The sequence below is a fragment of the Pelodiscus sinensis genome, chromosome 3 (assembly GCF_049634645.1).
Source record: "Pelodiscus sinensis isolate JC-2024 chromosome 3, ASM4963464v1, whole genome shotgun sequence".
In the NCBI taxonomy this organism is placed as follows: Eukaryota; Metazoa; Chordata; order Testudines; family Trionychidae; genus Pelodiscus; species Pelodiscus sinensis.
The window spans coordinates 4509268-4533215 of NC_134713.1; the positions used below are offsets into that span (position 1 = coordinate 4509268).

At 42.7% G+C, this 23948-nt stretch overlaps 1 protein-coding gene across 6 annotated transcripts in view; it reads left to right on the forward strand.

The window, feature by feature from the left end:
- Positions 1 to 23948, forward strand: part of KIF13B (kinesin family member 13B) — a 178716-nt gene that overhangs the window by 119852 nt on the left and 34916 nt on the right. For all 6 annotated transcript variants that reach the window (XM_075923255.1, XM_006135585.4, XM_025190999.2 and 3 more), the window contains 12 exons: positions 3266 to 3423; positions 6019 to 6151; positions 7638 to 7784; positions 9603 to 9632; positions 11745 to 11844; positions 12221 to 12347; positions 14794 to 14849; positions 17583 to 17707; positions 19327 to 19503; positions 21639 to 21731; positions 22631 to 22783; positions 23813 to 23890. In XM_075923255.1, the coding sequence (XP_075779370.1) occupies positions 3266 to 3423; positions 6019 to 6151; positions 7638 to 7784; positions 9603 to 9632; positions 11745 to 11844; positions 12221 to 12347; positions 14794 to 14849; positions 17583 to 17707; positions 19327 to 19503; positions 21639 to 21731; positions 22631 to 22783; positions 23813 to 23890 (1377 nt within the window). The remainder of the gene's footprint in view (positions 1 to 3265; positions 3424 to 6018; positions 6152 to 7637; positions 7785 to 9602; positions 9633 to 11744; positions 11845 to 12220; positions 12348 to 14793; positions 14850 to 17582; positions 17708 to 19326; positions 19504 to 21638; positions 21732 to 22630; positions 22784 to 23812; positions 23891 to 23948) is intronic.

Sequence of the window (23948 nt, forward strand, 5' to 3'; positions counted from 1 at the left end):
GCCAGGGTGCATCTACACAGCAGGGCCTAACTACAAATAAGCTACACAAATTGAGCTACATCAATTGCATAGCTTATTTCGAAATTGGAAGCATCTACACAGCACTTATTTTGATGCAGAGCACTACTTCCTCTGACTTCCCCTACTCGTACAATGAGGGTTACAGGAGCTGGAGTAAGAAGTCCTCCAGCTTGACAGTATTTTGACATTATTTTGAAATTACTGCCAGCTGTGTAAATGCAGACTAAGTTATTTCAAAATAACATTAGTTATTTCAAAATAATGTTGCTGTGTAGACATATCCTCACTGGGCAAGTTACTTCTCTTATGGTGTGTCTAGACTACCTAGTTTTGTCGACAAAAGTGGACTTTTGTCGACAAAACTATACCAGCGTCTACACTACCACTGAGTTCTGTCGACATAACGTCGACAGAACTCAGCAGTTTTGTCGACGCTGGTAAACCTCATTTTACGAGGCATAACGCCTTCTGTCGACAGAACTCTGTCGACAGAAGGTGTTATTGCCTGTAACATTGCGTCCAGACTACGGAGTTCTGTCGACAAAGCAGCTTGCTTTGTCGACAGAACTCAGTGTGTCTGGACGCTCTTTGTCGATGGAAGTTTTGTCGACAGTATCTGTCGACAAAACTTCCGTCGACAAAACGCGGTAGTCTAGACTGTGCATTAGTTTCCCTATATATAACGGGAAAATTTTGTGGAACCCAGTCAACATTTGTAAAGTGCTTTTAGGAAGGATGCTGTTTTGATTTAAGGCATTGTACTAGGACCAGAGCATTTGGATTTAATTCTCAGCTCTATACCAGACTCCTCTGTCACTTTGGGTAAGTCAGGTAATTTCTCTACTTCAGGAGGGGATAGCTCAGTGGTTTGAGCATTGGCCTGCTAAACCCAGGGTTGTGAGTTCAATCCTTGAGGAGGCCATTTAGGGATCTGGGGCAAAAATCTGTCAGGGATGGTACTTGGTCCTGCTGTGAAGGCAGGGGACTGGACTCAATGACTTTTCAAGGTCCCTTCCAGTTCTAGGAGACAGGCAATCTCCATTTCATTTCATTTCACTTCACTTCTGCATCTGTAAAATAGGGGCTATAACTTCCCTTCCTTTGTCTTATTAATTTAGATGTTAAGATGTTGGGGACATGGACTGTTTTACTAATGTAGATGTAGTATCTAGTACAATCTTCTCCTTCCTCTTCTGTTAGGTTCTAGGTGCATCATTAAGTTCCACTGTAATAGGACTAGTTTGAACATGGAAAGCATTAGAGAAGTGCCAACTATTCATTTTGACTATATGCAGAAACTTCAGGCATTTATTTTGCAGGGCAAAGTAGGTACAAAAAAAATCAGAGCCTATTGCTTGTGAGTGGAGAACCTCAAATAGACTTGTCTGAATGGGATTTTGTAGCTTGCTTGATCTAGAGTTCAGCTTACGTCATGTACTAAACAAGTTAAACAGTCCAGCTGGGAAAGAGCCCTCCTTTACTAAGGGCCTCACCAGAAATGTCTCCATTGATGAGTTCCTTTGTGAGAAGTGACATGCAGAGTGAAAGCAAAAAGTCGCTGCCAAAAGTGTGTGTGTGGGAGGGGAGGGGTTATTTTGTATTAATTTAGAAGGGATGTATGGGCCCAAAGAGTTAAGTGATAGCATGACTCTAACTGCCCAACAGCAACGAGTTTGAAAGGAGTTTTGGGGTTTGGTATAGAGAGCTTATTTAGTATCTTAGGGTGTGTCTACATAGCACCATTATTTTGAAACAACGGACGGCTTATTCCAAAATCTGTAAGCCTCATTCTACGAGGAATAATGCCTTTTCTGAAATAGCTATTTTGAAATCAGGCGTGTGTAGATGCTCTCCAGTGCGTCCTGGGACTCTAAATCGAAATAGCATGTCTACATTAGGGAAACCTGCTAATTTTTAGGCTTCCCTGCAGTGTAGACGTGCTATTTTGGAATGACTATTCCGGAATAGCTTAATTCGAAATAAGCGTGCAGTGTAGATGTACCCTTAGTGTAAACATAATTCAAAATCCTTTTAACCTTTAATAAAAGGCAATGTGGGGGCTTGGAGGGAAAACATGTAAAGCATTTGAAATGTTAAATATTAAATAAGGGTTCTTCTTGACCTCTTTTACTTACTGTCCCTTCAGTTAGAGAGTTATCAAATCCCCCCTACCATGTTTGATAAGTCTTAGTTGGTAAGTGTCCTTTTCAGGGAAGAGAGAAGTTATTTGAGATGTTGTTAAGGTCCAATCCTATTTCCTAGAAGACATAACAAGACCGCAGACACACACTAGAAAGGGGGAAAAAAAGAGCAGCAAAGATAGAAAATGCAGCTTCTGCCTCGCTTGCAACCTCTCTACTGGAAAAACATAGGCACAGCACATGGCCTTAGCAGCTATTCTGAGGCCTGGCAATCTTGTATCGGTGCTGGGTTATTTAGGGCATTTCATTTAGCTGCCTTTCCAGTACGGGTCTTCCTGCAAAGGATGCAGTCTTGGCTGGTGAAGCCAGACGCTCATTAAACAGAAGTAAGAGAGAGAGGACAGAGAAGTAGTAAGGCGGAGAACAAAAAGAATACATTGTGGTGGAGAGGGAGGAGGGTGGAGAAATTTCACATCCTATGTGGTGTTTGGGATGTAGCTGGACCTGATGGGAATAGCGGTGACATGTGGGTCCCTCTCTGTGGCCCATTTTGGTCAAGACATTTTTTCAGGCTTAGGCTGATAGCCCAGTGGTATCACGCAGAAGCCTGGGTCCCAGGAAAACAAAATGGGCAGCAGTTGTGATGATGATGCTTGTTCTTTCCCCCCTCTATTCTTTCAGGCATCCAACTTTACAGTAGCAAGCTTTTCCTTCCACCCTTCATTTTAAGGGCCCAAAAGGGACTCTTGAGCAGAACAGCCTATCCCCTCATTACTTTTCTTCAACAAGTGAGCCTAAATTCTGATTCATCAGTTTTGGACTGTTGACTTCTCGTTGTACACTTTCCTGCTTAGAAGTCGTGAGCTCACTCTCCTAGATTAGATCAGTGGGCCTTTTTATTTGAACTAATGTAGTTTTTCTGTTACCCTTGTGTGCCTTTTCCCATCAATGTGTATTGTTCAAAGTTATAGTGACCTGTTATAAACTGTCACTCACTTTTTACAGTTGCGCTCACAAGTAGTGTCAATTTGTAGGCCCAATTATTGCAGTAGTTAACAACTTCCTCTTTTTAACGTTTAATCGGTTTTGTCATTTCCACATAGGAGTTTTCTGTAAATATTTCTGAAGACTTCATGGAACATCTGTACGAAGGTGCTTTGGCAATTGAAGTGTATGGACACAAGCAAAGCGATCCTCGCAAAAACTCAGCTCTATGGGATTTGGGAATCATTCAAGCCAAAACACGAAGCCTCCGTGACAGGTAACTGCGGGCAGTTTAAAAATGAGCCTCCCCGACAACAGTAAATATCTCTGGATTTGTGGGTTAGAGACCAACTATCAAATCCTGAAAAACCAACAAATGGTCCTGTCGCACCTTAGAGACTAACCAAAAACTGTAGATAGTATCATGAGCTTTTGTGGTCACAATGCGCTTCTTCAGATGAATGGAGCAAGCAGTGCAGGGGGTACAAATTTTATCCGGGTGGGACTCAAGCTCGCAATCCCAGGCTCTGGAGGCAGATGCCTTATCCATTGAGGCCACGGGGAAGGCTCATTTTTAGTTACAGATTTACATGGCTACCTTTCAAATCCTGGGTTAAGTCGCAAGTAAAAATGAATCTGATGTTTGGATCTTTGTAACCCTCTTTGCTCACCGCAAAACCCATCGCACGTTGGTCACGTATGTAAAAATGATTGGTCAATGCTCATTCATAATTGTAGTTTAATTAAAAGAAGAAACACCTGATGAATAAGACTGGATGACACCTATATTATTTAGGAAACACCATACAGGTGTCTGATTCTTTACAAAGAAACTAAAGATAGTGGGGCTGGTTTAATTGGACTTCTGAAATCAATGGACAGGAGGGTTCATCTGGTTATGTGCCGATGTACTGGAAAGCAGAATCAGTCCATGCCCTTAAGATTCCCAACCAAAAGACTGGCTTCTGTTTCCATTGGAGATAATTGTGGTTTTGCCGTTGGCTTCAGTGGGAAAAGAATAGAACTATAAGTTAAGACATGATATGGTAAAACATGCTGGAAAAAAACAAGAAGGGAGACCCAACAACAACGTTACAAAACCATATGTTTGCTGGAATGGCTTATGATAGTGAGTGCCTATTTCAGAGCAGAGACGCTAAACTGGGTGTGTGCTCTATAATTAGAGATCACAAGTGGATTAGGAGACTGGGGGGGGGTATGATAGAGGTATTTAAAATCATGAGTGGTGTGGAGAGGGTTAATAAAGAAAAGTTATTCATTAGTTCCCATAATATAAGGACTAGAGGACACCAAATGAAATTAATGGGTAGCAGGTTTAAAACTAATAAGCGAAAGTTCTTCTTCACACAGCGCGTAGTCAGCTTGTGGAACTCCTTGCCAGAGGAGGCTGTGAAGGCTAGAACTATAACAGAATTTAAAGAGAAGCTAGATAAATTCATGGAGGTTAGGTCCATAAAAGGCTATTAGCCAGGGGATAAAATGGTGTCCTTGGCCTCTGTTTGTAAGAGGCGGGAGATAGATCAAGAACACATATTCCTGCTCATCCAGAAATATAATTTATGCTATCATGTGCCAAAAGTGTCCGTCTGCTATGTACATTGGACAAATGTCTCGCACACTTCGCCAAAGAATCAATGCCCACAAAACAGATATTAAACAGGATCACAAAGAAACAGTCTCTTGCCATTTCAACCAGAAAGGGCATTGTCTCAACGACTCTTTTACCTGCATCCTGCTTCAAAGACCTTTCAACACCAGACTTGAAAGAGAATCCTCTGAACTGTCATTCATACTTAACTTCGACACTTTTCACCTAGGTCTAAACAAAGACATTAATTATCTTACCCCTTACAAAGATTGCTTCCCCAATTATCATCTCTAATATCATTAGCTCACAGACATTTACCTCCCCCCTCCATCCCCCTTCTGTTCTGAAATTTGATTTGTCCTTTTCGTGTGTTCATTTTTTTGATTGTATCCTTTGGTATATATGGTTGTGCCAATTTTCTTCCACTATTTGATCTGAGGAAGTGGGTCTGGCCCACAAAAGCTCATCACCTAATAAACCATCTTGTTAGTCTTTAAAGTGCTACATAGTCCTGTTTTTTGCTTCAGCTATACCAGACTAACAGCTACATTTCTATCATTATCCCATGTCAGTCTGCCTTAGACCTCACACCGAAGACAGCACTTATATCTAATCCTATAGCAAATCCTTAGATAGTTTCTTAAGTAAGAAAAGAAATGAAGTTCTTATTCCAAAGTTAAAGCAGGCGAGTGTATATATACACTAGTCTGGTTTTCAAAAATGAACAAAGTTGTACTCTGTCAGCTCTTAACACTTTTTAGAGCTAACTGAAGTTGTCTCTGGGATCTCCACTTCTGTTGTATAGCTCCATAGAAGAGAGGATGGTAGTGAAGGAGAAGGTCGATATGGAGCCACATGAAACCAGAATATCCTTAACTCTGCCCTCAGTAATGCTGGTTGATCTGCACTGAAATCTGTGGGACTGGATGCGTATAGCAGAGAGCAGAATTTGACTTTGATGTTTAACTGTCACTCATTTTGATATTAAACCAGTATGAAGAGCCTAGAATTAGCTTATGTCTTATGCCCACAAAAGTTCTAGCCAAAGTGTCATCACTAGCTGTTAGCTCAAAAGTAGCAATGGGAAACGAAAAACTTTTTCCAGGTAAAAATGACACTTGATGCAAATTGGCTCCCCTATCTGTGATCTTTGTCAATACTGAGCGGAGTCATATAACTTGGCTTGAGTCCTAAAAATAAAAACAAAGAGAGAGAGAGAGGATAAAAAAGTAAATTGAGAATGGTATTTGGCATGGTTTCCAGGTGGAGTGAGGTAACCCGAAAAGTCGAGCTCTGGCTTCAGATTCTGGAACTTAATGAGAATGGGGAGTTCTATCCAGTTGAGGTGGTTCCTGCCAAGGATGTAAACACTGGTGGCATCTTTCAACTCAGACAGGTAAGATGGCAACAGCAGCAGGAGTCATCTGTGAAAAGAGACCAGCTTTAAAATTGACGGAAGCACGGAATCTTGTATGTATATTCGTTCATTGATTTTAACAATGAACTAATTGCGAAGGGACCCTGAAGCTTAGGCCCAATATTTGATCAACTTTAAAGCAGTTATGGTCTTGAGAGAAATAGATTAGATAGCATTTATATTTTGTGTAGGGATTTACTGCCTCTGCACCCCTTAGGAGACTGAGACTCTCTGTTACCCATTAAACAGGCATAGTGTGGTTAATAGCAGTGGATGCTTTCTCCACGCTGCCCGTGTGTTTCAGCCGGGACCTGGAGGGGACCACAGATGCTGGAGGGATAGGCTATTCTCCATTGTCTACTTAGTGTTTTGGCCACTGTGCTGAGTCTGTGAACTGACAGTTCCAGGCTACCTGGAAATTGGACTGGATCAGAGTCTCAAATCTCCTGTAGAACAGCCATCAGAAAACAACTTCTATTTACCATCAACCCCAGGCAGAACTTGATTGAAAGCCCCATGCCAACGTTCCCATTATCTTAATACTAATCCTCTTCACCAGCACATTTAATACTTTAAAATATAATCCACTGGTCAGAGAACACTGTAAAAATTAGTGTATGCTGAAGACACACTGAACCTCCTGAACTCCCGAAACCACTGTGATTTCTGATTCTGCTGACTATACAGCAGCAGCTAGCTAGTAAACATGGTTCCCAAAGCTATGCTGACAACATCAGTGGTGAGGGTTTTTCTATCAAAGAAGCCACAAAAAGTTAATTTCAGCTTCAGTAACATTTGCCAAATTCTATTCTCTCCCCTCAAGTGTACAAAGTCAAATCAGAAAGGGGGGTGGGAATCCTATTTTCAGTGTTGAGGATTTTTTTTAAACTGTGCCCTTTTAAAAAGTTTTCATCAAAAGCATGTTTTGGGCCCAATGAATGTCCCACACTTCCTTGTAGATTTAGACCGTGCAGCAGAAGTTCTACCTGACCAATGTCATGTCTCACATGAGAGCTTGCCAGACCACTTTCTATGTAGTAAACAATCATGAGATTCGAGTTTAGTGTATACAGGCAGTCCCCGGGTTACATGGATCCAACTTACATCGGATCCCTACTTACAAACGGGGTGAGGCAACCCCGCACTAGCTGCTTCCCCCCAGCAGACCAGGGAGACGCAGAGCGGCTTTTCTCAGCAGACACCTCAGCTTGAGAATAAAGGACTGAGGGAAGTGAGGTGTGGGAGAATAAAACTGAGCTCTGGAGAAATGTTTGGCTAGAGTTTCCCCTACAATATGTACCAGTTCCGACTTACATACAATTTCAACTTAAGAACAAACCTACAGTCACTATCTTGTACGTAACCCGGGGACTGCCTGTATAAAGCCACCACCAGCAGAGGTCTCTCTGTCACCAGGTTTTCATATTTCAAGATTTTTACTTCTTCAAATTGTTCCCTTGTGAAGGGGCAGTCACGGCGAATTCAGGTCGAAGTGAAGACTGTGCAGGAGTCCGGCACCTTGCCTCTAATGGAAGAATCCATACTCTCTGTTGGCGTTGGCTGTGTACAAATAAGACACGTCAAGTCACAAAAAGCTCATGAGGCTCATCAGGTAAGAGATCTTCCGCAAAACGTTCTTGCACAAGAACATGTCCGCACTGCAAAAGCACATTGGAAAAGCGATGCGCTTTTGCGCAAGAGAGCGTCCAGACTGCGTGGACACTCTTTCGCAAGAAAGCTCTGATTGCCATTCACAAAATGGCCACCAGGGCACCTGTGCTCCTTTCCATAGACTGTTTTTGTGCAAAAAAACCTGTTTCCCGTCCCCCACACACCTTTTTGCACAAGAGCTCTTGTGCGAAAAGGAATTATTCCTCGGAGAAAGAGGAATACCTGTACCGCAAAAACCCCTCTGTTCTGTCAATTCACTATAAATTTACTTGGCAAAAACACGCTTGATGTGTGGACCCTCTGTGAGGTTTTGCACAAAAACCCTGTAGTGTAGACGTAGCCTGAGGTGGCAGTTGAAAAGGCAGAGGTAGACTGAGCACAACGACCTTAAATGGCCACTCCATCCTTTCACTACACTAGGCCTTACTGGTTTTCTTTTTACAATTTTTTGAAAGCTATAAATCTGCTGAATCAAATAACCTTTTTTTATTAAAGTAACAAAACTATCTACTTTGAACCTTTGGATTCTTGGTCTGCATTTTCGCAACTCTAATTTATTTATCTTTCATGTGTATCAAATCTAAAGACCTTGAAACTACAAAAATGTATGCCTTTTTAACGTTAACTTTCACTCTCCTGAATTTGCTTTTGTTACTTAACGGGGAGTTATCCCTTACATAGCTAGATAAATATTTACTCAGTGAAACTAAGTATAGGAATCAATTTCCAAAAACTTTCCCCCTTCATTTACTGAATACAGGAGGCCCCCGACATGCGACCACCCGAGTTCTGACCCACTGTACTTACAACCATTTTAGTAAGTGCGGAAGGGGCCAGAAACCCCCAGTTTACGTCCTCGGCCCGCGTTTACAACAGGCGTGTGGTGCCTATCTTAAATGAGGGCTCCAGTTCCAATGCCCCCGGCTTGTGACGCTTCCCCAGGAACAGATTGCGTCGCAAGTCAGGGGCCTTCTGAAGTGACTCGTGTCATGTTCCTTATTGCCATCTGGGTGGTACTTTCTTGCAAGAGGGGGGGCCCAGTTTCATGTAGGTCGTTTTGAGGAGAGGTTCTATGTCCTATCAGAAAGCACTGAAAAGCAAAGTGTCAGAGTTTTGTACGCTATCGTGACTTTTTTGTTTTAACTTTTTTGGTTTAATTTAAGAGTTGGTTTCAGTTGTGAACGTTTTCACCCACTAAATGGTAACGCTTGCCTTAAAACTAATCTTTTGTGAAACTTTGGTTTCTCATGCTTTCTATACCAATTCCTACCTCTTACTAATAAGACAGGAGGTTCTTTCATTAGTGCTATCATGTATCCATTAGAATAGATAGATTGCAAGTGTCTCTTCACTATAATTATTCATTCTTATTTAAACCACTTAAATATTTTGGCAGTCACTTCTTGGCAATTAGATGTAGTGATTAGAATCCTTTATTAATGGAGTTTTCCTTTAAATATTATGTAAGCTATGAAAATGCATTCCAGTTAATACACAAATCCTGAATTACAATACCATTGTACATACAGCTTATAAAGGAAAAGTAAGTAGTGTATGCAAGTGGCACTGCTATCCACTATTAATACTGTTATACCAGCATCTGTCCCCACTGTCCAACACTGCTGGACATTTCAATCAGAATTATACCTGCACCTCGTAATTTTTTAAAAATCATAAATATTGCTTTTGGACTTGATGTATTTTCTAGTATAAGAATGTTTGTTTATGAATGACTTAGATTTGTGTCTTTTTTGCCTAGGACGAAGTAGATGATATGGACAGTTATCAGGTAAATATAATATTTATCTTATTTCAGATATAAATATTTGTAGATCAGATTGCCTGACGCTAATTTTCAATATTAGATAGGCATCAACATTGTACATCCCACTGTGAAGCATGAATATCTAACATTCGCTGTTACATTAGATTTGTACACTATATAATAATCTGACTCAGAATTTAAAGGTATTTTTCTCTCTGAAAGAATGGGACGCATTAATATATGTTTCCAAAACAAGGCATAAGTTACTTTTGTCTACTCTCTGATATGCTTCCCCTTTGTGTCTACAGCCTGTGGATTTGGACTGACTGTTCAAAGCAGTCATAGGTACAATGTTTAAAACACGTAGAAGCAAAATAACTCGCACTGTTTTGCCCTATGAACGAGGGGTGTTAGCAAATGTTTACAAAAATAAACGTAGCTGCTGAATTTTTTTAGTGGTTACACATTTACATGCAGGGGGCAGGAGCAGGAGCGGGAGAGGCAGCTCTGTTGTAACTAGTACACACAGAGAGCCGGCTTCAAAGCAAACTTCCTGTGGGTCCCTTCACGTGCCTGTTCTCCCCTCACCCTCCATGCTACTGCCTCTCTATCAGAGGCAGCAGTGCAGGGGCAGATGGCTGCACAGGAGCTGGTGCTTAGCAGGAACTGGCTTTTATGCCAGCTCCCACCTGCTGCCCCCATGCTGCTGCCTCTGTGGGGAGGCAGCAATGGGGGGGGGGGGATCGTTAGTGTTAACCAATGAGCCCAGGCTCATCAGTTAATCGTGTAAATGACTATATGCTATATCCCTACTATGAACTTGGTTTGTATTGGACCTGGGAATAAAATATTGGATAGCGATTGAAACAGGCATACTAGTTAGGACAGGGATTCTGTTCCTAGGACGACCACTCACTTTGACTGTGCCTAAGGCACTTACCCTATGTTTCAGCTTCTCCCTCTGTAAAATGGGGATTGTTTTTTAAACTTCAGAGCTGTGATGTAAATCTTAGTGATAACATTGTCATTAAAAGTACACTGGACTAGGCAAAAAACGCCTCCTACTCCTTCTTGCTGTTAGTGGCATAAGCATATACGGATAGCAACAAGAGAGCCTCTGTTTAATTTTGTCTTTGGATGGCTCAAGAAGTTCCTAGGAGCATTTCTTGATTGATTGAATGCTTAAAAAAGGAGCAGAAATGTTTAGGGAAGTCCTAGAGAGGTGGTATAATGAGGAATAACAGGATGAAATTAGGGAAGGGGGGAAATCCCATTTAATGTCAGGAACATCTTAGCATTGCCCCAATCCGGCATTATATCTGTGGCAACACACATATAATGCAGAATTGGATCCTTAGACTGGAGATGCTGTAGGACAAGGAATGGCTTATACTGTCTTTGTAAAGCACTTAGCACAGATGGAGGCTCTAATCTTGATTGGAGTTGCCAGGACCTGCCACAGTATCAGTGTTAACAATATAGTGAGGCCGTGGGACCGTCCAAGTCTTGTAACTTTCTTATTTCCTGTTTTATGTTGCCTAACAGAATACTAGGGAATATAAGATGATACGTTGAAAGGCAGATTGGCCAAATCATGTCCAGACATTTAAGGATGGGGTATAGTTCAGTCAGTGGTTGTAACTAAATGTGAGGAACCATACTGTATTAAAGGGGAATATTGAGTAGACTTGATGACTTAATGGAGAGCTCTTCATTCTCATTTCTTTAGTTACTAGGGATGTAAGTGATTAGTCAAGTAGTCAACTAGTTGCTTCTTCCCCCTCCCCCACTTGTTGCCTTGACCAGAAGCAGCAATGGGGGAAAGCAGGAGCCAGTGCTGGGGGCAGGGTGGAGGGATGGGGGGGAGTCAACTTAAAAGCCAGTTTCCCCCAGCACCGTCTCCATGGGAGGGGGGGAACGGGGGAGGCAGAGGCATAGTGGGGTGAGCTCCTGACTACTCAATTAGCTTATTAAACACAATGTAACATCCTTAATAGTTACCAGGGCACTAATTCAGGGGAAAGAGTAGCCAAAAATAAAAAGTCTGAGCAGATGGACTGAATGCTTCATCTGTTACCAATGGGAACCCATCGTTTTCTTGGATCACTACTTACACAACTTGCTTCATCTACCTAGGACAGGGATTTGGAGAGACTTCGTAGGAAATGGCTGAGTGTATTGACGAAACGTCAGGAATATCTAGATCAACAGCTGCAAAAGCTTGTCAGCAAACCTGGTAGGTGAAATATTATTGGCAGCGAGCGTGAATGTAAGTGTTTGTGTTTTGTTTTTTGTAATGTATGTGAAATTAAATAGCAAAAGGAAGTAACAACCAAATCTCTGAAACCCTCTGTTTGGGGAGAATGATGAGAAAAGGGCTCTGGCATGCACTCAAGTCAGAAAGCGCTATAGGGAAAAGCTCTGTATTCTTCCAGAATAGTTGGTGTTTTTATTGAAACTGCCAGCAGGGTGTCTAGAAGAGGTAATTTTCTTTTTTTTTTATAAAGACAGTGGCCCACTAACACGTGGGTTGGGACCACCAGTACGCATCACAAAAGCGGCAGTGGGAACAGTGCTCTCAATCATTCTAACTGACCATCCTACTTTTCCAGATAAAACAGAAGATGATGCAGATCGGGAGGCGCAGCTGTTGGAGATGAGGCTCACTCTTACAGAAGAAAGGAATGCTGTGATGGTTCCTTCTGCTGGCAGTGGGATTCCTGGAGCGCCAGCAGAGTGGTAGGAATGGGACTCTATCCCACCGGGAATATAAAAATGACGGGCAGCCTCTTCCTGCCTTGGATGGCTGCCATTTTCTGCACCACCAAATGTGGGTTGTGTACCTCTGATGAGAAGAGTGATTAAATTAGGAGTGGGAGTGTGAATAACTGAAACACTCCTTCGCAAACGCTCCTGTTATTGAGCAGAATGTAATTATGACCTCTGGAAAAAAATAAATCAATATTTATTACTACAGCACTTAGCGTTAAAAAAATTAGTGAATGTTAATTACCTAGTTCCTTCACTTAAAAGACTGCTCCATCACAATAAAACTCCGTCTTCAGGAGCGTTGTGTGCTTCTGACTTCAGTCAACAAGTGTTGTACATCATTTTCTCTCTATAAAAAACAATAAATTACACTAGACGGAGGTTGCCGTACTATAGCAGTTGTGAGTAACAACTGCAGTCAAAGATAAAAACAGTTTCTATTCCAACCCCTTATATTCACTTCTGACTTGGGCTGAAGTTTTCTGTGTTTGGTCTCTCCCCTGGAGCAAGCTTTTGGGGGAAAGCTAATCAACTTTGGAGTTATTTGGAGACACAGCATAGTAACAAAGAAGGGGACACAAAATGTATTTTGCAACATGTGATAAAACCTCTAACCACTCTCACTGAATGGATCACATTTGTTTAGGTTTTTTGTAATTAAACTTTCTTAAAACCAATGCTCTTTTGAAGCATAAGAAAGTCCCCAGTCCTTATTGAGGACTGCTTGTATGTTATCTTTCAAGCTAAAAAGCTGTCAGTACAGGCAGTCCCCGGGTTACGTACAAGATAGGGACTGTAGGTTTGTTCTTAAGTTGAATCTGTATGTAAGTCGGAACTGGCGTCCAGATTCAGCCGCTGCTGAAACTGATCAGTTTCAACAGCGGCTGAATCTGGACGCCAGTTCTGACTTACATACAGATTCAACTTAAGAACCCCAGGCATCCCCAAGTCAGCTGCTGCTGAAACTGATCAGAGGCTGATTCCAGGAAGCCCGGGGCAGGGGCTTCCTGTAGTCAGCCACTGGTCAGTTTCAGCAGCGGCTGACTTGGGGACGCCTGGGGCAGAGCAGCTGGGGTGCTGCTGGGTTGGTCCAGTAGCGCCGCCGCTCCTCGGCGCTACTGGACCAACCCAGCAGCATCCAAACTGCTCTGCCCCAGGCGTCCTGATTCAGCCGCTGCTGAATCTGACCAGCAGTGGCTGAATCAGGACGCCTGGGGCAGAACAGCTGGGGTGCTGCCCGGTTGGTCCAGTAGCGCCCAGAGCGGCGCTACGGGACCAACTGGCAGCGCCCCGGCTGCTGTACCACAGGTGTCCGGAGCAAAGCCACGGAGCACGGAGGCAGCGGGACAGCCCAGACGCGCCGTGGCTGTCCTGCTGCCCTCAGGCTCCGTGGCTTTGCTCTGCTTTGCTCCCCGTCCCCCTGGTCTGCAGACCAGGGGGACGGGGGGGCAAAGCAGAGCAAAGCAGAGCCAAGCCGCGGAGCGCGTGGGCAGCGGACAGCCTTGTCCGCTGCCCACGTGTTCCGCCGCTTTTCTTCCTCTCCCTGGTCTGCTGGAGACCAGGGAGAGGAACGGCCCCGTTCGTAACTGCGGATCCGACATAAGTCGGATCCGCGTAACTCGGGGACTGCCTGTATTTGAAAACTGCATTTTGAGCGTGCACAGCAGAAAACAGTGTAGCTGTAAGATACTTCAGAAGCTATCTATTGTGAATGCATCTGCAGCTAGGGAAATGTGCAGAGGCTGATTTAAGCAACTTTTGCCTGATTTTTTCTTACAAAATCTTTCTAAAATGTGTTATAAAAATCTAGAAAAATTAAAAGGGTAATGTAGAATAAAGCATTAAGGTTGCTCCTTTAAATCAAAATATACTAGACAATTTAAAAGTTAAAAATGGAAACAGCAATGTTAATTTGGACATCTTGCACATACGTACTACTTCCTCTGTGTGTGTTTGTGTAGTGAACAACCAACATAATGTACAACGTGGGAGCGTTAACCTTGCTTTTGTAACTTTAACATTTGCATTTCCTGACTTTTCGTGGCTAACAGTCCAACTTTCAGTTGCATTACTAATGCAGAGGGTTTTGCATTAATATGTGTACATGTCAGTGTAAATAAAGAAACTTTAAATTTGCTATTAGCATTTTAGAAGGAAGAAAACATTTCTGAAAGCAGAGGTCAAATAATGTAATAATTGTGAGGGAGGTAGAATAAAAGAAGTACCAATTTAGTTTGAATCCCTCTATGTCTGCAGGAGTAAATTAAAATAAAGCCATTTGCCAAGGTTATCATTGGCTTGACCTACAATTGTAGCTATGCAGAATGTATTATACTGTTGGCTTGAATCATAAGGTACGTGTGCTGGATAAATCTGCTCTAGTTTAAATGCAGCCATTGTCAATATCATGTTTTAGGACTCCAGTGCCTGGTATGGAAACGCATATTCCAGTTGTTTTCCTTGACTTGAACGGTAAGTGACTCAGGACAAAGCTTTTAAAATAAACGTTGTCTAGCCAATAGCATTATAAGAAATAAACAAACTAATAAAATGAAGAAATTATTTTAGTGCCAGGAATATTAATGAGAAAATTCTGTTAGAACTACATTTATTTCATCCAATTATATTGTTTAATGCTCTGGAATACCCAGTAACTACATACAGGATGAACAAACATTTTTATACTCCCTATGTTTTTCAGACCTTAAATTAGTGAAAAGACAGGAAAAAGGGAGGTATAAAATAAGGCAGGAATAAGACTTAGAAGCCCTTGTAAATGTAGATACATCCAGATACGAGGTTTTACATATAGGGACAAGGAATGAAGGTCACACCTACAGAATGGGGGGCTGTATCCTGGAAAGTAGTGACTCTTAATAGGACTTAATGGATTAGTGGAAAATGATCTACTAGTGTGATGGTATGTTGAAGAGAGGCTAACATTGTCCTTGGATGAAAAGTCTCTATGTGGGGTAGCCATGTTTGTCTGTAACTTTTAAAATGAGCAGTCTTGTGGCACATTAGAGACTAACAAATATATTAGGTCATGAGCTTTTGTTGCAAAACCCAGTTCATCAGATAACTTGGAGTGGAAATTACAGAATCCAGAGTATGTATAATAGCAAAAGAAGTTACCTGTCAATTGTCGGATCAGTGTTAATACGAAGTTAATTAAGTCAGGCTGGATGTGTCTTTCATAGCATGTGATGTGGAAATGCAAATATCAAAGGCAGGGACATTGCCTTTGTAGTGTGTGAACTAATTAAGATCTTTGTTCAAGCCTAAGTTGATAATGTTGAAATTATAAATGAATTCCAGTTCAGCAGGGCTCTTGATGGGTTTGGGCTTCAATCCCCCTTTGGGAGACGTGTAGTAATTTTTGTTGTCAGAAGGAAGGTTGCAGGGTGATGAAGTTTGAGAATCTGTGATCTAGAATCATAGAGCTGCAAAAGATCTCAAGAGGTCATCAGGTCCAGACCCCTGCCCAAGGCACGACCAACCCCAACTAAATCAACACAGCCAGGGCTTTGTCAAGCTGAGACTTAAAAACCTCTAGGGATGGAGATTCCACCACCTCCCTAGGGAACCCATTCCAGTGCTTCACCACCCTCCTAGTGAAATAGTTTTTCCTAATATCCAACCTAGACCTCCCCCACCGCAACTTGAGACCATTGCTCCTTGTTCTACCGTCCATCACTACTGAGAACAGCCTTTCTCCATCCTCTTTGGAACTTCCCTTCAGAAAGTTATCAAAGGCTGCTATCAAATCCCCCCTCACTCTTTTCTTCTGCAGACTAACAAACCCAAATCCCTCAGTCTCTCCTCATAGGTCATGCACTCCAGCCCCCTAATCATTTTGGTCGCCCTCCACTGGACCCTCTCCAATGCATCCACATCCTTTCAATTGTGGGGAGCCCAGAACAGGACACAATACTCCAGATGTGGCCTCACCAGAGCCTATAAAGGGGAATAATCTAGGTCAACCAGAAGTTATGGAACTTGACACAGGAATTGTTGGATGAAATTATCTGGCCTTTGTTAGACAGAAGATCAGGCCAGATTATCTCAATTGTTCTTTCTAGCCTGAAAATCGATTAAAATAAAATTGTGCGGCGATTTTGAAGGGAGTTGTGCACAACTCTTAGGTTTCTTTGAAAATTCCAACCTAGATGAATAGTAAACACAAGGAATTCCAAAACTAAGAAGCTTCTTATAAGAGCTGTAGAGAAGGAGGGAGATGGACTGTTTCATAAGAATAAATATGTGTGTTTTGATTGCCTGAGTCGAGACCCTGCTCACACACACACAGTTCAGTGATAGAAATGTAGCCGTGTTAGTCTGGGGTAGTTGAAGCAAAATGCAGGACAATGTAGCACTTTAAAGACTAACAAGATGGTTTATTAGATGATGAGCTTTCGTGGGCCAGACCCACTTCCTCAGATCAAATAGTGGAAGAAAGTAGTCACAACCATATATACCAAAGGATACAATTAAAAAAATGAACAAATATGAAAAGGACAAATCACATTACAGAACAGAAGGGGGATGCGGGGGGGTGGGAAGGGGGAGGAAGGAAGGTAAGTGTCTGTGAATTGCTGATATTAAAGGTAGGGGAAGTTCAGTGACTGTGGTGACACAGTTCAGTGACTGTGGTGACACACAGTTCAGTGACTGTGGTGACACATATCTGGACCAGAATTGTGTTTAAGAGCAGTTTTCCAACATATATTAGCTGTTAGCACAAGCAACACAGGCATACGTTCTTTTAAATTGTACCAGCTGATACTGCTATAGGTTCCTTGTCCTGGATAGGCGATACTGTTGTTCTAAATGAGGGTGTGACACAATTTGCAACCACATTATCTATGGATGCAAGTATTGTAACCGGCTTTCTGTAACCATGACTTCCGACACTGCTACAAGTTCCAGGGTAGGAAGGATTTCATATAGCACACTTCATACCAAAGGCTCCCAAAGCACAAGCACACTCCCTGCACAAAGCAGCACAACAGTTTTTAGGCAACGTGTGAAAGATACCCTCTTGAAATCAGACTAAGGTGGTATTCACTTAGGCAGAAACTAAGTAATTGTCCAATTTGGCATTTGGCCAGTGTACAAAAATGAATGCCACTGCTTTCTTACGCTGTTTGAAATGGAGTACGGTTCTTGTTTCTTTTAACATTTTTGTGTCTTCTGCATTGCTAGCGGATGACTTTAGCTCTCAAGATAACCTTGATGACCCAGAACCTGGTGGATGGGATGCTACTCTCACTGGGGAAGAGGAAGATGAATTCTTTGAATTGCAGATTGTGAAACACCATGAGAGTGAGGTAAGCAAGAGCATGGCGCAGAATGCTGAAGATCAGGAGACTTTTCATCTCATTAACCACCTCTTAACAGGGCTTATCTACAGAGGGAGTTACTCTGGAATAACTGTTCCACTTCCAAAGTGGATTAAGGTCATTCAGAAAGAGGCTTCTGTTAGAATAAAATAAAAGCATGGCGTTCATCTATTTTTTAATTCATACTTTTCATGTGTAGCCAACCTCTTACCTAGACAATACAGGAGTGCATCTAGTCTGACATATCAAATATCCAGCACTTGTACTTTCTAAGGGTTTTCAGAATTATTCTCTAGGAGTGGAACTTCATTGACCATCCCCTCCACCAAGGTTGGGGAGAACCCATATCTTAAAGTGGAGTTGCGGGTGTTCGGCTGCCTTATGTGCATTTCTATATCTTAATATGTTTGGGTTTCTTTTCAGTTTCAGACATTCTTAACTTGGAATTTCTTGATTCTGTAATAATTAATTTGGGGATAAATTTTTTAACTTCCAACTTACAATACTTAGTCTGCATTTTAACTCCAATTTAACAGTTGTTTTTGTCTGAGAATTTCCTCAGACGTCTAAAATTAGTAAAATTTTTCTGAATGCTCCCTAAACAAGAAACCTAAAGAGCTGCTATTGCTACTATATGGTATTTCTAATTATTTGAAGATGTGCAGTATCAACTTTCAATAATACTATTTTTATTTTATGGCCAGGGAAATTCCCTTTTTTCCTGCTTAAGCCTGATAAGAGCTGTGTGATATGAATATTTTTAACACTATTCAGGCCAAATATGTCTCCACTATCAAGCCAAAGATGGGCATTTTTAAGTGAAGTACATTGAAATTCGTCTTCCAGTGATTCAGTTCGGCTCTTTCTGGACTGTCTTCATAATGAGTAAGATGAAATGGTCCTGTCCTTTTAAAATGTACAGTCAGAAATCTAGGAGCTTTGTAAATCTTTTTCAGCATCCCGGCAGGAAGTAGCAATACCTGGAGTTTCTTTCTCTCTCTCTCTCTCTCTCTCTCTCTCTCTCTCTGCTGGGTCAAGCCGATGCAACAGTGGGGGCTACTGTACTTCAAGCATCTTTGTTGCTAGCAGTCCTCGCACCCTCCTCGGTGTAAATACTGCCTGTCAGTCACCCATGTGTGGAACATGCATTAGGGCCAGTGCTCAAAGAACTGGAAGTCCCTTACCTGTAACTGAACGTTCTCTGAGATGTGTGGTCCCTATCCGTATTCCACTACCACTCTTCCATCTCCTTTGCTTCTGATTCTACTGGGCTCGTGGTAAGAAGAACTGGTTAGGTGTTGGCCTACACTGCCTCTCATGCTTTAGGTGTGGAGAGCTGAAGCTTGTTAGAATTTACAGACTCAAACGTCTGACGTGCATGCATTCCTACATGTGGAACACAGATGGGGACCACAGATCTCAAAGATCTCCCACTTACAGGTAAATAGCCTCCATTTTAAAATCCAAGTAGCTGTCCTGGTAGATCAGTATGGCTAGTGAAATGGTCTCTTATGCAACAGACATTGGTTTGTTCCCCATTCTATGCGAATTGGGAATGTCGGGGTTAATATTTACATAGTAGAGGAGATGGCTTTCTTCGTTTGCAGGTGAAAGTAGAAGCCTCCTGGGATTCCACAGTCCATAACTGCATTCAGCTCAGCAAAGGAACAGCAACAGATGAAAGAGTTTTCCTTATCGTGAGAGTCACTGTCCAGCTCAGCCATCCTGCTGAAATGCAGCTGGTGCTGCGCAAACGCATCTGCGTTAATGTCTATGGGAAACAGGTACGTCTTTTAAAACTCTCCAGGGAGTTTGGAGGAGATGAGAGATTGGAGGTAAAGAGCATTTGACTTGCTCAAAACCAAACAGAATTCAGTAATTCCTGGCCTCCAATTCTGTGCTCGGTTTCCTACTCTCTAGCTCACTTCGGTGCAGCATTTTAATACTGGTGCGGCCTTTGTTTTGGTGGATTTGATAGTTTTCCAGCATTGGCTTGAAATGGAGGCTGTATTTTTAAATGTTTTATGGGAGCTGTGTACATGTAACTCTGAACTGTGACAAGTAGCCTTTGGAGGAAAACTAAATTAATAGTGGCTTTCTAAAAAGAGTCTTTAAACATACTCTTAGCCGGAAGCATCTGTAGCAGCAGGTCTCAAACTGGGGTCTGCAAGGGTGCCTCTACACAGCACCCTAAACTAGAAATAAGATACGCAATTTGCGCTATGCAAATTGCGTATCTTATTTCAAATCTATTTCAAAATAGCTTATTTTGAAATTTGGCACATGCACAAATTGGCACTACACAGCGCCAAATTTCAATATTATTGGTATTACCTATATTGAGTATTCTCTCTGATGCCAATCCTTTAACATTGGATAGAGGTCAGTAGGTGTTAGTTTCGTGAACCAAGAGCTCATGTTTTGTAGATTAGTGAAATGGGTCTAATTTGACTATGTATCCTAAGTAACACCTGTGCTGTTTCCCCATCAGTACTGTTCACTGCATCTGTTGCTGGATACTGACCTCTCTCCCAGTCTGAAGCTGGGAAGAGGGAGAATTCTTCTCAACACTGCCCCGAAATTTGGTTTCCATGGCGAGCAAAAACTGTTAGGGAAGATCACAGGGTGGGAAGAGACCTCAGGATGTCATTGGGTCCAGCCCCCTGCCCAAGGCAGGACCAACCCCAACTCAATCATCCCAGCCAGGGCTTTGTCAAGCTGGGACGTAAAACCTCTAGGGATGGAGATTCCACCCCCTCCCTAGGGAACCCATCCCAGTGCTTCACCACCCTCCCAGTAAAAAGTTTTTCCTGTGGAGGTACTGAGCTGCTCCTCTGTTTGCGCTACTGGAAGCAGACTTTGGAATGAGGCCAGAAGGGGCATGGCCAAGCTCCAGACAGAGTCCTGTGGACACATCCGAGTTGCTGATCGTATTTTGAGGAATAGCACTAGATGTCTGGCTAGGGACAAAGTCATTCCCAGAACAGGGAAGCCAATTTTCCGTTATCCAGGACTGTGAGGGTGGGGACCCCCATGTCTGAGAAATCATTTGTAGGCTCCATGCATCATAAAGATTGTATTGAGTCTTCACCAGTGCTGATCTCTACTGCCAGCTGAGTCAGCCATGTTTTTAACTATTTGCCAATACAAAATATTCAGTCTTCTCACTAGGTTTTTTTTTTTAATCCCCAATGATGACCTTTCCTGGCTGTTCAGACTCAGCATCTTTCAATGACTCATCTCTGCATTAATTTAACAGTCCAGTTCTTAACCCTGCGTGGCGCCGCGTCAGCATAAACAATGATTGTGCCCTTTTAAATCATTCTTTGTAACGATTCCTTTGGTCAAGAACTAAATGTCTGTACTGTCAATATTCAAGAAACGTCAACCTGGGCTCTCCCCCCCCCCCCCCCAAAAAAACCCTCCCCAAGAACAAACCGATCATTTGTTTACTAGTTAAAAGGTATGTCTTATGTAGAAAAATAATCCAATTTCTACACCTGTAAACAGGCCTGGAGGGGAGGGGAAGGAAATAGTTGCCCTTGGGCCCTGCAATTTAAAAGGTCCCGGGGCTCCCAGCCATCATGACTGCTAGCAGAGACGGGGGATAGTGTGGCACGTTCCTGGCAGAGCTGCCCCAATCCTGCCCCTTTTGCCTGAGGCCCCACCCCTTCCAGGAGTGCATAGCTACTCACCTTGCCCAGAGACCTGGCAAGTTTGTCTCCCTCCCCCCATCTTCATCTGTAATGAAGACAGAAGTAAATGATTTTGATTTTATTTGGATTCAAGTGCTTTGCTGCCTGCTTGTTTTATCTGTTCTGTTGTTTGCCTTATACGATAATTAGCTTCTGTTGAGACTGTTATTTTAAAACACTTTTTTTTAACGAACCATTTTTCCCCTTTCCTCCGTCCTCTGCAGAGTTTTGCACAGAGCTTCCTGAAAAGAATGTCTCACCGAAGTTCCATTCCTGGCTGTGGAGTCACCTGTGAGATTGTCTCTAATATTCCAGAGGTGAGTAACTAGGAATAGAAACAGACAAAGGGACACCAGCATTGTGAAATCTCACATCTGTTTGAATATTCATTACCTGTTGTTGCTACTCATCATAACTAAGATTCCTAGAACAGAAAAAGAGTAGACAAGCCGTTTGGGTGTGCATCCAACTCCCTCCTGTCTCCAGTGTGTCCCTCCCTCTGTCCCCAGGTGGTCCTGAACCCCCACGCATTCAGTATCCGGGGGAGGGGGTCGGGCTCCATTCTGTTTCTCTCCCATCCCATGCCTCGTCACCTGGTCCCACAGTCAGAGCATTGTGAGGAACTCAGCCTCTGCCCCCTCCCTCTCCATGGCTGTCTGCTCTACCCCACTCTTCAGGCACCACATAATTGCCTGGCGAGCAAACGGTGTAATTGCAGCACGACCCTTCTTGTGGCTTCCTTTCACCTCTCCTCAGATTCTGCTACTCTGCTGGGGGGGGGGAGATCTGTGGGAGACATTTAATTCTGCGCTTGCACAGTGGCGCAGAATTCCCCCAAGGTTAGCCTTTCCAGTGCTTGAATGTGGTACCTCCCCATGAAACTCTGCTGACCAGGAAAGAGAACCAGCAGTTACAGCTCAAGGGCTGGACTCCGCAAAACACCACAGAAGCACCCGTCCGCTTTCTATGCTGAAGGAGCCCCTAAAAAGTCTTTGTTGCGGGATTCCTACATGTACTGCAGAAGCAGGCTAATTTCTTACCTGCTTGAGAGGAAAATTCAATGTTGAACCAATGTCATCCATTGTTTTTCAAAGCCTTCCTATGGTCTGTACAGTAAGGAAGGGTGGATTTTTTGGGTCGATTGCCTGTATTTTGGGGGTTTCTGAATTGGAAATATTTACTTGAAACAAGGCAGCCTTTCTCTGCTTCGTCCCAGGATACTCAGGGAGCTGAGGAGCGGGAAGCGCTAGCAAGGATGGCCGCTAACGCTGAAAACGCAGCTTCGGCGGACTCGGAAGCATACATTGAAAAGTACCTGCGGAGTGTTCTAGCAGTGGAGAATATTCTCACCCTCGATCGTATTCGCCAGGTGCCTTTTTTTTCCCCCAGTGCTAGAGTTGACAATCAGTAAACATACCGAGTGAGAGCCTTGTTCTGTGGAAATCTTTGTGTAAGTTTAAATGACTTAAACAAGAGGGCCACTTCCTCCGTTCTGCATAGTGCCCTGTGACAAACATCCTAGGAAGCAAGTGCAGGCTGAAAGCTCTTTTACCTAGTTACTCCTTCTAAATGATATTCAGTACAGATGGGGTTGAAGGTTGATATCAGTGGCATTGTCTGTTCCGGGTCTTTCTGTGTGGCTTAAGACTCAATGTGCACTGCCAGAATTGTATTTCCAAAAAGATCAGTTGTGTGTGAAGTTGTCTTTAGAATTAAACACAGAGTTTCAGAAAGCAAGTTTTCTGACGTCGTTAGCAAACCTTGTGTCATCTTGTACACACTATGCATTGGAGTGACAGAGCCGGGTCTATCCATAAGCAAGACATTGATTAAGTTAACTGTAAATATTGTAACTTGATCTGTTTACCAGGAAAAACTCAGGAGAGGGACACATTTATGGAAAACTGTATTTCTTGGTATAAATTATGCAAGCAAAAGACATAGTTATGCAAAACAAATCTGAGCATGTGCTTACCCCGTATAAATTAACAATAAAGTGCTCTGCACTCTAAGTATTGAAAGCAAGTTCTCTGTCAAATATAATTACTTTACAGGATTAAAATAGGAGCTCAGCTAGGTAAAAGAGTCTCTGTTCACATCTGTTAGAGTTACATCCCTCCCATAGGTGCGGTGCTATAGATGTTGGGTGACAGTATAAAATAGTAGCCATCCCACTGAGCAAACAGTTACTAGTGGACCAAACTTGCCCTCTCCATGTAGACTTCCTACTATCAGCATTCTATATGAGATGCTGAAGATTAAATTGTGACATCTCCTTTCTTTCTATGGTTCATTAGGACTGTATAGAAATATTTTCATGTATATATAAAACCACACTTCGATCCTGGTTTAGATGTTTGTAAAGAATTTCTGTCCTGATGTCTTGACTGATCCGCAGGAGGTTGCAGTCAAAGAGCAGTTAACGGGGAAAGGAAAACTGAACAGGAGGAGTCTCAGCTCTCCCAACGTCAATCGGGTAAGTATGCCACAGTCGCATCTGTAGTCCCTTGAGGAGAGCAGAGCTAACCCTGAGT